The sequence below is a fragment of the Emydura macquarii genome, unplaced genomic scaffold, assembly GCF_026122565.2.
Source record: "Emydura macquarii macquarii isolate MOO-44397 ecotype Brisbane River unplaced genomic scaffold, CSIRO-AGI_Emac_v2 contig_499, whole genome shotgun sequence".
Classification (NCBI taxonomy): domain Eukaryota; kingdom Metazoa; phylum Chordata; order Testudines; family Chelidae; genus Emydura; species Emydura macquarii.
In genome coordinates this window covers 3,987,651-4,001,249 of record NW_027130636.1, presented here as the reverse complement: position 1 = coordinate 4,001,249, position 13,599 = coordinate 3,987,651, and the positions used below count along the sequence as shown (strand labels likewise).

The following is a 13,599-nucleotide window of genomic DNA, read 5'->3' as shown; positions in this document are numbered from 1 at the left end:
GACTTCACTCTGCAGCCCTGCCTAAACAACTGCAGGCAATGATTGAGGATTGACAAAGGGAAGCTCTTTGCAGAAAAATCGGATGAAGTTATGCATACTGTCATGCTGGCTGCATAAGGGGGGGCATTTGTTATACTGTTTGACATCAATATTTCAAAATCATAATAATCCATGTGGGATATGCCATGTCAGATACTGTTAGAAAGGCTATAATGTGCCAAGTAAGATGATAATGTTTGTTAATGTGTTATGGATATATTTGAGATATCTGTATTTCAAATTGTGCTGGCTGGGACACACCCCAGACAGGATGGCTGCAAAACAATAGCCTGCTTAATGGCCCATTAAGGCATTCCCAGGTGCAAGGGGCCCAGGAGGAGTCACCAGGACTTGCCTATGTGACTCTGGACTCCATTTTGGTTCCTGTAAAACTCCACAAACAGGATGGCCAAGGCCAGGAGTTACATAAGGCAGAGGCCTGGGAAACCATTTTGTCTTTTGTTCCTGTTCAGCTACAGTGTTGGGAGAATCTGCTCTCTTTTTACAGCCTGCCCTGACCTTGGCATTATCAGGTGGCTGCCCTAGGCACGGAAGGGTCACACATACTATGAAAGATTACAGGGCTCACACTCTGCACCCTTGGAATCCACACACCTGCAACAAGACCACCCTTTGGGTATCAGCTGTGTAATTCCAGATACCAACATTACTCACAAAACAGACGGTATGAACAATCACACTCCCAACAAAGGCCACATCGACAGACTAACCAGCAACCATCAACATCCCAGTCTGCCTCTCCAAAGCAACAATTTTGAGGACGTGGTCGAGGGTCTGTACGACTTCCACCACCTTCCACAGCCAGAGTCCATCTTGTTCAAACATCGACTACGGCTCTCTTACCAACGCTGGGCGAACATAACATCAGACAAATGGGTACTAGAAATTATCTAATCTGAATGCACTATCCCTTTTACCTCCACACCTACAACCCAAACTCCTTCCCTGTCCCTCTTCAGGGACACATCTCACGAACAACTATTACTACAGGAGGTCAATCATTTACTTACTCTAAATAGGTGCCGTAGAGCATGTTCCCTCCCAACACAGGAAAAGGTCTTTATTCTCATTACTTTCTCACCCACAAGAAGACTAGATGTTGGAGACCCACTTTAGACTTTAAAAAATTGAACACATTCATAAAGATACAATAATTCAGGATGGTTACTCTGGCTACCGTATTGCCAGCGCTGGAACAGGGGGACTGGTTTCCAGCCCTCGACCTTCAGGATGCATATTTTCACATTACTATTCATCTGGTGCACAGAAAATTCCTAAGATTCACAATGCTCAACAACCACTATCAATACACGGTGCTACCTTTCGGCCTTTGCACTGCTCCAAGAGTCTTCTTCACCACATTCCCCTGTCTCGACAATTGTCTAATAAAGGCACGCACCTATATAGAAGCTGTTCATGCAGTTCACACTACAAGGACCTTGTTTCGCACACTAAGGCTTATTATAAACAACAAAACATCCACCGTACAGCCTGTGCAACAACTGGAGTTTATAGGCGCGCACCTGGTTTCCCTCACTGCCAGGGCGTTCCTACCAAAAACCAGATTTCAGACCATTATGGATCTGGAATCTATAATACAAAGCAGCACAACTCGGAATGTACACACACCTTCAAATATGGAGTCATATGGCAGCCACCACTTTTGTAGTGCAAAATGCATGATTGCATATGCAACCACTTCAAATGTGGCTCGCGGCAGTTTACAAACCACACAGACAATCTCTATACAAAACGGTGGCAATTCCAAAAAAAAATCAAACAATCATTAAAATGGTGGACACAGTCCAACAACCTTCAAACAGGAACTCCATTCATAAGTGAAACATCTTCGATCATGATCACGACAGATGCATCACTAATTGGATGGGGAGTGCACCTGCAAGAGCATATTGTTCAAGGGAAATGGCCACCACAGGAAATGAAATTGCACATAAACCTACTGGAGTTACGGGCTGTCCGCAATGCCTGTATACACTTCCTACCTCTGATAGCAGGGAAAACTATAAAGATGACGACACACAACATCACATGTATGTTTTACATCAATTGTCAAGGAGGCACAAGATCCAACTCCCTATGCTCAGAGGCAATGAGACTATGGAATTTGGTGCATATCCCACAACATCCACATTCCAGCGGCATATTTTCCCGGTACCCAGAATACCATTGCAGATAACCTAAGTAGAAAATTCGGCAACAATCACGAGTGGGAATTACACAACACGGTCCTGGAAAACATCTTTCGTTGGTGGGGTTATCCCACGATCGATATATTTGCGACAACGAAGAATCACAAATACCTTTACTTCTGCTCAAGAGCAGGTCTAGGCACACATTCAATGGGGGATGCATTCCTCATCAACTGGTCTCTTCTATGCGTTCCTACCTATCCCCATGGTAGCCAAAACCATACACAGAATATGCAAGGACAATGCGAAGGTGATAATAATAGCACTAGCATGGCCCAGGCAACCATAGTTCACTTACCTCTCTCAGATGTCAATCCGTGCACCAATTGCTCTCCCACTAGTTGACGATCTCCTCTCCCAGAACAATGAAACCATACGCCATCTGCACCTGAAGAATTTACATCTCGTAGCATGGATCCTAACTTGTTCCGACAATCTGAACTACAAATGTTCAGAACCACTACGAAATATTTTACTGAATAGCAGAAAACCTGCCACAAGAAAAACTTACTGTCAGAAATGGCATAGATTCTCCTTATGGTGTCAACAGAAGCAGGCCAATGCACTAAGGGCATCAGTCCCCACTATATTAGACTATCTCCTGGAAATAAAAAAATCTGGATTAGCAATTAGCTCAATTAAAGTACACCTAGCAGCTATCACCACCTTCCATGATCTCACAGATGATACTACAATTTTTGCATGTCCAATTGTCAAACACTTCATAACTGGCATACAAAATGTGTACCCAGACATACGTCCTCCCATAGTACCTTGGGATCTCAACTTAGTGCTCAGTACCATCATCGAGCCACCATTTGAGCCTTTAGCGACTTGTTCATTAATGCACATGTCCATGAAGATAGCATTTTTAGTGGCAATCACATCGGCACACAGTGTGAGTGAACTCAGAATGCTTATGGCCCACCCACCATATACAGTATTTCACAAAGATAAGGTGATGCTATGATCTCATCCTAAGTTCCTCCCCAAAGTAACATCAACATTCCACCTTAACCAAAACATTAATTTCCCTACCTTTTACCCAAAACCGTACACTAATGCACAGGATGCGACCCTCCATATGCTGGACATCAGACGAACCATTACATTTTACCTAGAAAGAACCAATCCTTTCAGGAAATCTCCCAAACTTTTTGTATCAATTACAGAACGTTCCAAAGGCAACACCATATCCACCCAAAGACTCTGAGTGGATTTTCAGCGGCATCCACACATGCTACACACAGTCAGGGATATCACCACCACAAAGGGTCAGGACATATTTAACCAGATCAATCGCTACATCCACAGCCTTCTTGCATAACGTTCCAATTACTGAAATATGCAAAGCAGCTACCTGGGCCTCGAGCCACAATTTCATAAAATACTATGCCATCGATCAGGCATCAAAACATGATGCAGCAATCGGCCTATCAGTACTCCTCTTCCATTCAATCTAACAACTCCAAAGCTCGTTCCCTCCAACTGAGGGAGCTGCTCGAGAATCACCTGGAGTGGAGCACCCAAAGGGACACTACTCAAAGAAGAAGACAGGGTTACTCGCCTTGTGCAGTAATTGAAGTTCTTTGAGATGAGTGTCCCCGTGGGTGTTCCACTACCCACCCTCCTCCCCCTCTACGTGGGAGTCAAACATTATTGCTCTATGGTAGAGAAGGAACAGAGAGACCCGGGTCACGTGCTCTCAAAAGGGTGCCAACGGCGCCACAAGATGGGGATGGCGCATGTGCGACCCGGACGGGCACTGCTGGCAAAATCTCCAATCGAGGACACGCCAACACACCTGCAGTGGAGCACCTACAGAGGGACACATCTCAAAGAATCTCAGTTACTGCACAAGGTGAGTAACTCTCTCTTTTCATTTACATTTTTCTCTCTACATTTTTCCTCGCAGTTAGTTCTACAATTGATCTCTCAAGACTTGGATTAGTGTCCAAAAGGCACCTCCCTTCCTGGGGTTTGTCTGTTAACTTAAAACAAAACATAAACCTGAAATTAGGCTTGTTCCTAAGTTTGGCATGCTCCCAATGTTTCTCCTTGCAGTTCCCCTCTGGCCCTGCCCATGAGTCCCTCTCCTGAGGGAGACACTTCAAGCCCTCTTATTTCCTGGCTGCAATTAAGTGCTCTTCCATTAGGTCAGTAAAAATTACTCTATTTTTCTGCAGTGTTTTCTCACTTGACAGCAGCATGACTCACCAAAAGAGCCTTGCCACTTATCTCTTTTTGGAATATTAGATCTGATAGTGCCACCCTCTTACAGATCTGCAGGCTGAAATCTATATGGGAGAAGGAGAAAAGTAGCAGTGACAAGAAAAGTGGATAGTAGAGACAGGGAGAAGAAATAGAGGACTAGCATGATAGATGGAAAGGAGAATTGGTGAGCAGCTGAGGACAACACGAGAATTTTGGGTAGAATGTGAGCGCTAGCAAGCAATGCAATGGGAAGGGGTGAGCAGTGACCTTCCCTCTGAAGGAGTGCTTTTTTCTGTTCTCTTGGCAAAGGGGTCATCACATTCCATCCTCCTCCTAAGGGAAAAAGATGACAACTCTAATAACTGAGGAGTTCCAAGTAAAGCTGTTCTTTGTCAACAATCTCAGCCACTTCTCCTTTTCACCTACAATTCACCTCCTCATACTTTCCCTTTGGTCCTTTAGGAACTACTTAAGGTCAAACCATAACTATTACCAGTAGCTGAGGTGGTCCAATAATGTAATCATTGGAAGCGGGGCTTCCCAAGGTGGGCTAACCCTAGTACTGCTTCTGAAGTGCACTCCTTGTGTGACAGCATGTGTTAATTCCGTGAGTGGGGCCATTATGTTAAAACTTCCCTAGCAGTTTATCTTCATATCTAACAACCAAAGAAATCCATAAATAACCAATTGTCCACGTTGCAACTACAATTAATGGATAGTCTGAAAATGAATGTGTCCAAATAAACGAGTTTGCAAGACATCACTGATGTACGTCCCAGATGAATTTTCAGGTTGCTGCAACAGAACATACTTTTTCTTTTTATTTTATCACTTTCAGGAAGAAGTTTTCAACTACATCCACAATATTCTGTCCATTCCTGGGTACAGTGCCGAGGAGAAGCAGTCGGTATGGCAGAAGGCTATGAAACACATTGAGGTATAGTAAAGACTGAGTTGCTTGTTTTTCTGAAATTAAACCAGTTTCTCCCTTATCCACCTTGTGCTTCTTCATAGGCAAAAGAGTATTGCCTTTGTAGATGACATAGCTGGTTTTGGTAAGGTTTGTAAAAGAGGAGTTTACTGAAGCACTGCAAAGGGTGAGTTGATAGCTGCAATACATTTTGTCTTCAGTTCACACACATCAAGCATGTCTACTGTGCCTTCCATCCAAGCCCTCAACAATGCACAATGAGTCAGTGTCTTGTAAGGAAGATATCCTTATTTTACGAGGCAAACTGAGGTAGAGAGGATAAGTTAAAATCCCACAGCACATCAGTAGCAAAGTCAGGAATACCACACAGAAATCCTGATTCCCAGTCCTCTTCTCTAACCAGTAAACAAATCTCCTTTCTCTTTTTCAATGTTCAGTACAAATTCTTAAAATTTAAAATTAAAAAATGCTTGAGACAAAAAATCTGAGCTGTTTGTATAACACTGAGATGATGGCTATTATTTTATTCATTTGGAGGCCAAGTTGCTGGTAAATAACTTGTTTTCAGGTTAACTTTTTTCATCAAAACTATATTTCATTGACCATATAGTTATAGAGCTGAAAAACTGTTCATTCTTGGTACATTATTTTTCATGATTGTTATCTTGCAGGATGAAAAATCTCTCTCCAAAGTAGGCTAAGCAATTATCTTCAACAAGGATTAATGACATACCAAATTTCATTTGAAAACTATCATTTTTCAGTTATTTAAACTTAAACTCAAAACTTCCAATTGTTTGACTTCTGGTAACTCTAAATGATTAAACATTTTACATGAAGCCTGGCAAAAAAATCACTTTGACTTAGTCAAATTGTCCATTCCTCATCTGAAAAGAATATTTTTGCCAGAGTTCTGAGTAGCTATAAAATAGGCTTTGCTAGAAACACCTTTTATAATGCTTTAGTAGTGGACCACTAGAATGGATCTATTGTGCTAATCCCTGAATAGTGCTGTATTACATTCTTTCAATTCTTTTCAGGCTCCTTGATGCCATATTTTTAAGTGAATAACTTACTCTTACCAACACATATGAGTGGAAACTTAATCTGTTTATGACCTGTGAGGAGGATATGTAATTGTGGGGAAAAAATGCTTCTGATCAGAGCAGAACGAGTTAGATAAATTCACAAAAGAAATTCTTTCCCTTCAACTGCCATCCTTGTCTGTTTTGTTTGTAGGTGTATTGCCCTGCTAAAAAATTATTCTATTTTAGGATCCCTATTTATGTCAGATATGGTATAGAGCCTTTTGGTCACTGGTTTCAGTCCAGTTTAGGCCTAAATTGACCTAAAGTTATTACATTTGATTGCTTGATGAATGGCCTATGAAATTAGTTGATGGTCTTAGTCTGCTTCCTGCACAACAGGAGCCACAACTGGCACTAACTGGCAGTCTCATCAGAACAAAAGGGATGGAACGCAGGGCAGAGGAGCTGATGAAGTGACACCTGCAGCTCAGGATTGAGGCACATGCCTCACCAGTATGAGGAAATTTTGTGCTCTGCTTTGCCTGTTCTGTACCTCTTGATCGTCAAAAGCATTCTTCACCTGATGGTTATTCACGGTTACTACATGTCAGATGCTGTTAATCTAGATTTGTAGATATAGTACAGCATGAGTGGGCTCAGTGTTAGTGCATGATCCTGTAGTTTGTAAGATTAAAGGAAGCATATTTTTTCCCCTCTGTTTCCAGGAGCTGCTGCTACTGAGCCCGTGTAAAGCAGCAGACCTGATAGCTACTCACTTCAATGACCAGATTGAGGGAATTATTAAAAACATTCAGGTAAAAACTTGCAAACACACTTTGGATTGAACTATGTTCTTATAATTGCATCATGTATTTATCAGCTCTGGGATTGGCCATGTTCATAAACATTTTCAGACCGGGTCAGACCAGAGGCCCATTTAGTCTCTGATAGTGGCCAGAACCAGCTGCAACAGAAGAAAGTATAGAAACCCCTGAATTGCATATTTATGAAATAACTTGTTGCTGGGAGTGTTTCCATCCAACACTTGCCTGTGGTCAGTGTGTAGCCTGAAACAGGAGGGTGTATATCCCTTCCAAACTCTTCTAAATCCTTACGAATGGAACCCTTGGCTCTCATCCATACAAACATGCAGCAAGGAGTCACAGGACCACTATTTTCAGTCTTTTGTGCCTGGCATCAGTACATTCCATTGACATGCTCAGAGTGCCTAAACAAGGCTTAAAAGAGCTGCTTTCCTAGTTGTCCCAAATGTAGTGTCTGCTAAACATTCCTGTCCCTCAAGACAATGTTATATAGACCTGCAGTTCTTGTCTGTCTTTTTGCTGGAGAGATACAGAACCAATCTCCATTTTTTTGGGAATATTTAATATTATAGTTCTGCTCTTGGTTAGATTGTCCTGGTCTTTGATGAGTTTATTAGATGGTTTCAACAGCTTTTCATTGTTTGTCACCTCAAGCTTTGCCAATTTTGGCGGATCCAGCAAATAATCTGCACTTAAAAGGTATTTCCCATTTCTGATGACTAGGATAAATATCGAAGGGCAGGACACTGTCATAGGCTGTTGACTATAAGACTTCCTAAAAGTGTTCAAGGGACTGACACTCTGCTTCAGCAGTTGCTTCTGCATGAGGCTTTTAAAACTTGTGGGTTACAGGCCTGTTTTCTTAGAGCTGTTTGTTTTATCCAAAGATCATCCCAGAGTTGAGATCTCTTGCCAGTGGTATGGCAGTGAGGTGCATCCACTGATTGGTAAGAGCATTGCCGGAACGCTGCATTCAGTGCTGGTGTCCTGACTTTTAAAACGATATTAGAAATTGAGAGGGTTCCAAGAAGAGCAGCAAGAGTGATTCAAAATCTTGAAAACAGTCTTATTGTGAAAAACTGAAGGGGCTCAGTCTATTTCTCCTATCTAAGAGAAGGCTAAGAGTTGATTGGATCTGTTTTAATCTAGCAGACAAACACATAGAATAATCCAAAGAGGGGGAAGTTGAAGCTAGACAAATTAAAACTGGATATAAAATACACATTTTTTCACAGTGAAGGTAGTTAACCATTGGAACACATTGCCAAAAGACATGGTAAATTCTCCATCATCTGAGTTAACTAAAGATGAATAACTTTCCAAAGATGCTCTAGTTCAGCCACAAGTTATGGTGCTAGATGTAGGCATCTCTGGGTAAAATTCTATAGCCTGTGTTAGTCAGAAGGTCAGACTAGATCATAATGATACATTTTAAGACCAAAAGATCTCTCTGTGTCGCGCGCGCTCTCTGAATATCAGGTCGCTTCACTTGATAGCACAGCTGCAGGGTTTCTAAGGCTGGATGGCTGGTACTTGTTGGTAACTATCAATGTAGTCTTTTTTAGAATCTAAAAACAACTAGTAGGCTAGGAGGAGTTAAACTGTCATGTGAAACTGGTCCAAGAGATTTGCTCAAGGCAGAGGCCCTGGCCAGATTCTTCATGACCATCAGTCTCATAAGAGTGAATAGTATTTCTTTCAGTGGATTTTATTTCAGACAACTCTGAACCAGATTATGTTAAAATATTAATTCCTTTTTGTTTTTCCCCTATTCAGGACCCATTCTTGCTTTTCCAGTTTTTGAGAAGTCTCCTTGACCCGAGGTATGTAAGTAAATTAGATACTTCATAACTTATTGCTCAAAATCATAACTCTTAGTTAAGATACACTATTGTAGATGTGTATAAATGCATAAATATACGTATGAGTGTAAAATATTATAGGGTATAATTGTGCCTTGACACGGGAATGAACCAGATGAGCTAATAAGGCTTTTCCATCTCAAGTTTTTAAGATTCTGTGGTTCTTCATATTACACACAAATTTGAAGACACTTGCATCATAAAGGCAGAGAAGGAGCTAATACAAATCCCAAGAAAGGCAAGAAATTGATTAGCTGGGCTCAGCTGTAGCTGCTGCTATAAAAGCCTCTCTCTTCAGAGGACAAAGGTTATTCTCCTCAGGTTTCTGCTAACTGCAGGAGTCTGGGAGTGACTGGGCCAGTCAAAATGGATACACTTGATAGATAAAAGGTATCTCTGCTCAATATAACTGGATTTTTATATTGAGATCATTATATGCTAACCTCACTCTGGTGAGACTGGCTTGTTAAAGGGGTAGGACCAGTTGGGGAGTGACTATCTGTTGATATGTCCGTGGTGTGACTCTATTGTGGAGTTGCTATAGCAGTTCTATGGGAAAGGTGGTGAAATGAACATAGGGACAAAATTCCATTTCAGAAAACTTGCTTTGCCTGTTTTTCTCTTCTGATTGCCAGCAGTCTAAGCTTTTGCTACTGTTCTCTAAGAACCCCCAAATTTGTCAGTTAGTTACTTTATTGAGGTGCTCAGAGCTGAACACACAATCGTTTATAGTGCTTATTCTCAGCTCATACATTTTCTGTATGTGTCTGTGTGCTCTAGATGTTTGACTTGCATATTGATAAACAGGTGTTACTGCCAGCTGGATTTTGAATTTGGCTGTGTTTATACTACCGTGTCGCCATCAAATTATTGTGATAAATGAGCCCCAATGAAAGGATTGCTTGGACTTCGGTATTTTACTTGTCAACAGAAACAGGCTGCATAAATCTCCAGCTAACAAATTCATCCAACTTAGCCTAACTGAAATAGGGGGAAGTGGCCACTCCCTAACTTAGACTGATCATCAGCAAATACATCAAACGGTGTGTTCAGCCATCAACAGGAAATCGCTCTTAACAGCATAATATCAGCTTTTGAATTTGATTGTGCAAAATAACTCTACTTCCTGTACAGGACTGGCATTGAGCAAGCCACAGAGTCTGCCTCTTTGCACTACAGGAATTCCTGCAGCATTCACTTGAATATTAATATATGCAGCCATGATGTAAAGTTCATTTAATTCTCTCAGGGCTTCAGCAATATTGCTAGGGATCCAAAATAACAGAATAAAATAAATAGTTATAATGGATTTATTGCACATGCCAAAATGAGCAATAAGCAAAAGATAAGTGAGACTCAGTGTGCAGAAGAATGAACATAAGAATGAGCCCACTGAACCTATATTTGCAACAATCCCTACAGAGCAAGGAAGGGGAAGCCCAAGAATTCAGTTACCTTATTGACAATATTCCCTGACCTGTCTTATTCTTAAGAAATTCTCTCTGAAGAGACCTCAGATTATTGGAGTTGTTTATTATTCATAACACATTAAAGTTCTTACTATGTTCTGTTGCCAGTGCCGTATGTGTAATGGGGACATCCTAAAAAATGAGCTTTAGTAATATAATTTGTTTGCACTTTGTAAAATAGTGAAACTTTTTTCACAGCTGTTTTGTAAACTGACTTGGTTTGTTTACTTCAAAAGGCTTAATCTGCAAGATTATAATTTAATTTCATGGTTGCTGAATAGTCAAAGGATATCTACATCAGCTTATTTAAAAATAATAATTTTGAAATATCCAACCTTTGTAGCATGTCAAAAGGAATAACTATGATTCAGGTCCTTCCAAAAAAATCTTTCTCTAATCAGTCTGAATGTTTATATCCTCTTTCAATCAGTGGTTTTATTAAAATGGAGATTCCTGGAGGAACAAATGAGTTTAATGTCTCAAATACAAATTTTTCCGTGACAGCACATGAGACTAGATTCATCCCTCTTGGTGCCAATGGTCTCATTGAAGTTGGGGGGAAAACATCAGGGATTAATCTGGCCCATTTAATTTAGCTAGACTTTTACTTTAAAGAAGGGATGCGGGGGTTAATAGAAATTGCCATGGGAAATTAAAACCTACTGCCCTTGTGTCCATGACTGATAAGCAATGATGGAAAATCGAGTAAAGAGTATATTGCTATAGTTCTTTTATCACAGCTTTTTATTACATTTTCATTTCCATTTCCTGATCACTCCCAGAAGAGACAGTGTTTCCATTGCAAACAAATACAGTGGAAATCCATTCATTTCTGGTGTGTATTTGGATGATGTACCTGCAGTCCTGTTAATGTTTTTAGCAGAACAAAGTGCTGAGAGTCGTGAACAAATATATATTTAAGCTTAGAACAGTATCATAGAATCATAGAAATATAGGGCTGGAAGGGACCTTAAGATATCATCTATTCCATCTTCTTCTCTCCTCCTTGCTGAGGCAGGGGGCTGGACTATATTTACATGCTGTGTTAATAGTGGCTTGACAATCTTAATGGATTAATCAGCTAAACATGGGTTGGTGTGTGCAGCAAGACTCTGGCCCAGAGATCTGTGGGAAGGTTGCTGGTGATACCCCTTCCCTTTAGTGAAAGCAGGATCATGGCAAATGGGGTGAGCTCTATCTTCTCCATCATCCTCTTCTTGCCATAGATATTCTGTTGTGGTGAGCCTTTCTGTGCACATCCCTTTTTGGATACATGCTTTTCCTGTGTATTGCCCTACTGTGTGTCCTCTTCCTCTGAGGAACTGCCTTCCATGCATGCTCCCTCTTTTTCCCTGGAATCAATTTTGAACTCACTTTCTATAACTGACACATCGTTTTAATTCCCTTTTTTCTGGCATGCAGTTGATCACCTTGGATTGATGAGTACCAGCAAACATCAGAAACTGTTACTCAGCTCTAAACCATGCCGAAATCCAATGGTTCTTCCCTTTTCTTTTCATGGATCCTTAAGGAAAGAAATCAGCTCCCTCTCAAGGTTGGGCTTCATATAACAAGTGCCAGCATCACTTCCAGAATAGATGTTTGTTCCTGTTTTCTTATATTAAAGAATAGAGGGTCTATATCCCATTCTTGAACCTTGAAGGCATAACTGGTACTTCTGGAGGATTGGTACTGGGATGCTTCCCGAGGCACCTTGCTACCATCTGCCCTTATTGTGAGGAGCCCTTGTCTGTGCCCACTGAGAGTCAGCTGCACTGGTCATGGGCAACACAAGCTCTCCCCTCTGGGCCTATGCAGCACCCACTGTCTCTCTATAGGTTAGTAATAGGCACACTCCAACCCCTGTGCCCTCCAAAGGTTGGAATGTCCAGCCCCAATCCAATAAACATTCACAGTATTAACAGATCTTCTGCTTCCAAAGAAATGATTCACCCCTCTTACCATTTCCACTTCAGATCACTCCTCTTAACACACAGCACTTAGATATGTTTGTAGTGAAATCAAGTAAAAGTTTATTACTTGAATCTCTGTGCTTTTGTTAAAATAAAGTACTGGAAAGAAATGATTACATATAAAATAAACTCCATAACATGCATTCTAGAACCTAGATTTAATGAAGTAGTTACTCTCCTGTCTCGTGGAGTAATGGTCACCCAGGTCCTGTTCTATTAATTTAGATGGAATAAGAGGTGCTGCTGCTGCTGGTGCTGCTGCTGCTGCTGTTAGTCCAGCCTCTTTTCATCCCAGGTGGTGGTTGGGATTCAGCTGGAGCTAGTAGAGATGGCAATGTCTCTGGCCCAGTCTGCTCAGGACATCTCTCAGAATTAGGGTGAAGAAGGTCTGGCATCCCAGGAGATGGTAGGGATGGCAGCCAGAATGGTGAAGCTCAATTCCAGTAGCCATTTTTTTCAAAATCTCTTTAAGGACCCACAAAGGGAGCAATGGGAGGAATCGCCCCTCCCCTCATTATTTTGTCCACCAATCTGGTCTAGTTTGACACACTAGTTTTAGTTTACTTCACTTTTCTTGTTTACCAGGCACGATCTTAACACAGTCTTTGAATAACATCAGGAGGCCTCAAATGCAGACATGCTGGGAATGGGCAAGGGGCATTCAAAAATCAAGAGACTGACCTAAAAACACAATATAATCTTTTTTAAATGTTATGATTTTGGGCCAACCTCATGAGTTTTGGAGTCCAACTCACGATTTTTGGTCTCTTGACGTTGGCAGTGCTGCTTCTTTATTAGACAAACAAGCTGACAGCTTGTGTCCTTGGTGAAGGATCCTGTGCATCTCTTGGTTCCCCCAGATGTACCAGTCTGATCCTTTTGTCTTCAATCATATACAGGACAGCCCCTGCTAATTGTTACTTCCTGTAGATTTTCTCTTTTCACAATCTTTTGACTGGTCTCTGGTTCAGTATGCAAATTGGGATCCATTGTGAGGCATACAATACAAAATACTCACATGGCCGGAC

At 41.2% G+C, this 13,599-nt stretch overlaps 1 protein-coding gene across 4 annotated transcripts in view; it reads left to right on the top strand.

The window, feature by feature from the left end:
- The window catches only part of VPS8 (VPS8 subunit of CORVET complex), a 223,567-nt gene that overhangs the window by 139,767 nt on the left and 70,201 nt on the right, over positions 1-13,599 (top strand). For all 4 annotated transcript variants that reach the window (XM_067538775.1, XM_067538776.1, XM_067538774.1 and 1 more), the window contains 3 exons: positions 5,323-5,421; positions 7,169-7,258; positions 9,044-9,090. In XM_067538775.1, the coding sequence (XP_067394876.1) occupies positions 5,323-5,421; positions 7,169-7,258; positions 9,044-9,090 (236 nt within the window). The remainder of the gene's footprint in view (positions 1-5,322; positions 5,422-7,168; positions 7,259-9,043; positions 9,091-13,599) is intronic.